Here is a 3,136-nt window from a genome sequence, read left to right on the forward strand (position 1 = left end):
TTTTTTTTTTTCATCCTCACCCATTCCTATAACTTTAAACAATTTTCTTTTAACTGCTTTTGCATTGGCTTGGATATCTGGCAGCTTTTTATGTGATAAGGGAATTACCTCTAGCTTTGAAGCCAGGGCTTAGGAGTCACCCTTTGTTTCTTGCGCTGGCAGAGCCCTTAGTGTGATATGTCCTCACATGTTATGTGTGGCCCTAGTGCTGTGCAGTGCCTTTGTGCTCTGTGGGGTGCTGTGTTACCTGAGGAAAGAGGTGAGGTGCTCATATGGATCTTGCTTCAAAATGTGGAACGCTTAGTTCACCCCTCAACTACTTTGTAAGTTGGTACTGTGAGATTGTGCTACCAGTTTACCCAACTCATTTTTGGAAACACAGTGACTGGTGTTAAGTATCATCCGCTTCCAGGAGAGGCTTTAAAAAACACGTGCAGGGAAATGCATAGTACTGAGTGCACGGGAGTGACTGGGTTCCACACTCTATCCCCGTGATGTAGGGGAGCACTGGGAATAACTGTCTGCAAGTGGCTGTTAGGAGTAAGTGATTCCCATTGTTCTTCTCCTGCCATGCAGTATGACGTGTGCAAAGTGTAATCATGGCTTCTGTTGGCGTTGCCTCAAGCCCTGGAGGCCAACTCATAAGGATTATTACAACTGCTCTGCTATGGTGAGTGGTTTGCTCTATCCCAGTGATTCACGCCTGTGTTCAGATGCTCCTGGCCTCTCAGAGAGAGGGTGAGGATCTCCACCTGTGCCGTTTACTCTGGACTTTGTGTACTTGCCGTATTGTTAGTATTGTCAAAGTCCATACGTGCGGTAGCCATTTCCAGGCAACCCTGGTACTTGAGGGAAACTGCAACAAGGTCCTTCTACCTTTCCTTTCAGGTGAGTAAAGCAGCTTGGCAGAAGAAGTGTTTTCAGGATTACAATGAGAGATGCACTTTTCATCATCATGCAAGGGTAAGACCTCCACCGCCTTTTGCAGATGCTGACTCTGTTGCCTTAGCCCTGGTGAGCAGGGCCATTTCTGTTGTGTCTTAATGTATTTCATCTGAAGATGAGAAGCAGGCTTCTGATGCGGGTGGGGACGCCTGGTCATTTCACTCTTCCTCTGATGTACAGACTGGCCTGCTTTCTTCTACCAAGTCTGTTGTGGGAACTGAACCCCTGACTTGTGGTGTTCACGTGCTCAAACTGATGCAATACTTGAAAGCAAGAGCAGCTGAATGCTGAACTCTGTCTAGAGCTGAGATTCTGTAAAAGTTTGAAGTCATATCGCAGTAAACATGTCACAGTTTGTCGTGGTTTGAGCCCAGCAACAAAACAGCCATGAAGTTGCTTGCTCACTCCTACCCCCTCCAGTGGGATGGGAGAAAGAAACTGAACAAAAGACTTGAGGGCTGCAGCAGAGGACACTCACCAGTTATGGTAACAGGCAAAAGACGGACCTGACTTGGGGAAAAAAAATCAATTTATTTTCAACAAAACCACCACTAATTCACCAACTGAACCAGAGTAGGACAGTGATAAATACAAGTGGATGCTAAATACACCTTCTCCCCACTCTTCCCTTTTTCTTGGGCCCAGCTCTTCTAGCTCCTCCCCTCCAGGGTGGCAGAGGATGGAGGCTGAGGGCAGTCCCAGTCCATTCCATGTTGTTTGTGCTGCTTCCCTCCTCCTCAGGGAAGAAGCTCCTCACAGTCCTCCCCTGCTGCAATGTGGCATCTCTCCCATGGGAGACAGTCCTCCATGAACTTCTGCCAGACTGCTCCAGCACAGGCTTCTCTCATGGTCACGGCCTCCTTTGAGACCAGTCCCTTGCTCCAGTGTGGAGTCTTCCATGGGCCACATATGAGATTCTGCCCCACTCTCCTAAGGGCTGCAAGGGCTCAGCCTGCCATCTTACCATGGGCCAAAGGAGATCGGCTGCTCTGGTGTGCGCCCCCCCTCCTCCTTCACTGACCTCTGTGTCTGCATGGTTGTCTCTCTCAGGTTCTGCTCCTATCCCAAACAAAAGAACTCCCAAAACCAAAAGAACCTGCCCAACACGTTTTCCCCTCTTAAATATGTTATCACAGAGGCACCGATTGGCACGGCCTTGGCCAGAGGCAGGGCTGACTTAGAGCCCGGGTTGCTTCTCAAAACTCCGTACAGGACCCATGTCAGTAGCCCCCTCCCCTGCTACCAAAACCCTGCCAGACACAAACCCAACATGCAGCTGGATGCAGTAAACGCTCTCCTGCTGCGTGTATCTTCTGGGATGACACTTCAGGATGCTTAGCAGTTACCTGTGTGGAAGGTGTTATTTTTTTGATCTTGTGGATCTTGACATTGACTTTTTTTTTCCCCTCTTTTGATTATTGCAGGAATTTGCTAGGAGTCTGAGGAACAGGGTTTCTTCCATCAGCAAGATGCCAAAAATTAGAACTTTGACCTTTGTTCTTGATGCCTGCAAAGTGCTAGAACAGGCACGGAAGGTAAGGCTGGATAACAGGGTTGCTGAGGTTTAGGCTAATTTTCTTGGTGTATTTTATGCCTTTGTTAAAGTGAAGAGATGCTGACCTTGCTCTACTCCAAACAAGGCAAGACCGAAAAAGCTTGAGGAGAGGGATAGCATCAAGACAGGAGAAGAGCTTGTGTCTGCCTTTTCCTGCTCTCACCGAGTTGGACTTACTCTGAAGTGTTCCTCACAGTCAGGTCATATGATTTGGAGCTTAGCTCAAATTGACACCACGGAATCAGCACAAGAACCTGTATTTAGGGTTTTCAAATGCCATGTTTGGTCCATTCCTATTGGAAATGCCCCAGTGGTGGTACCTACCTTTTGAAAGCTCTCCTGAGGCTGTGTTACAGTTTGAAAGTCTCTCTTGATGCTGACATTATGATTTTCCTTTAATAACCTCATTTCATGAGCTGTAGGTGTTTTGGGAGCACTGAGTTACCTATTGCATGCCACACTGTGGTCTGCGGTACAGCCACTGAGTGTGTGCAGTAAGCCAGTGACAGTAGGCCTGCAGTGTCTTGTACTCTCTGAAACAGAAAGGAGGTGGGAATTGCCTTTGCAGTATTGCTGTTGGAATATCTACCTTGTTCGTCGGGAGCACCTATTGCATGCCACACTGTGGTCTGCGGT

General features: G+C 47.9%; 1 protein-coding gene across 1 annotated transcript in view; it reads left to right on the plus strand.

The window, feature by feature from the left end:
* The window catches only part of CUL9 (cullin 9), a gene marked incomplete at both ends in the record, with an annotated part of 16,943 nt that extends 14,463 nt beyond the window's left edge, over positions 1–2,480 (plus strand). Inside the window, 3 exons of the mRNA XM_010133350.1 lie at positions 577–670; positions 889–963; positions 2,370–2,480. Of these exons, the coding sequence (XP_010131652.1) occupies positions 577–670; positions 889–963; positions 2,370–2,480 (280 nt within the window). The remainder of the gene's footprint in view (positions 1–576; positions 671–888; positions 964–2,369) is intronic.
* Positions 2,481–3,136: the final 656 nt, after the last annotated feature.

Source organism: Buceros rhinoceros, unplaced genomic scaffold (assembly GCF_000710305.1).
Source record: "Buceros rhinoceros silvestris isolate BGI_N320 unplaced genomic scaffold, ASM71030v1 scaffold14063, whole genome shotgun sequence".
Taxonomy (NCBI): domain Eukaryota; kingdom Metazoa; phylum Chordata; class Aves; order Bucerotiformes; family Bucerotidae; genus Buceros; species Buceros rhinoceros.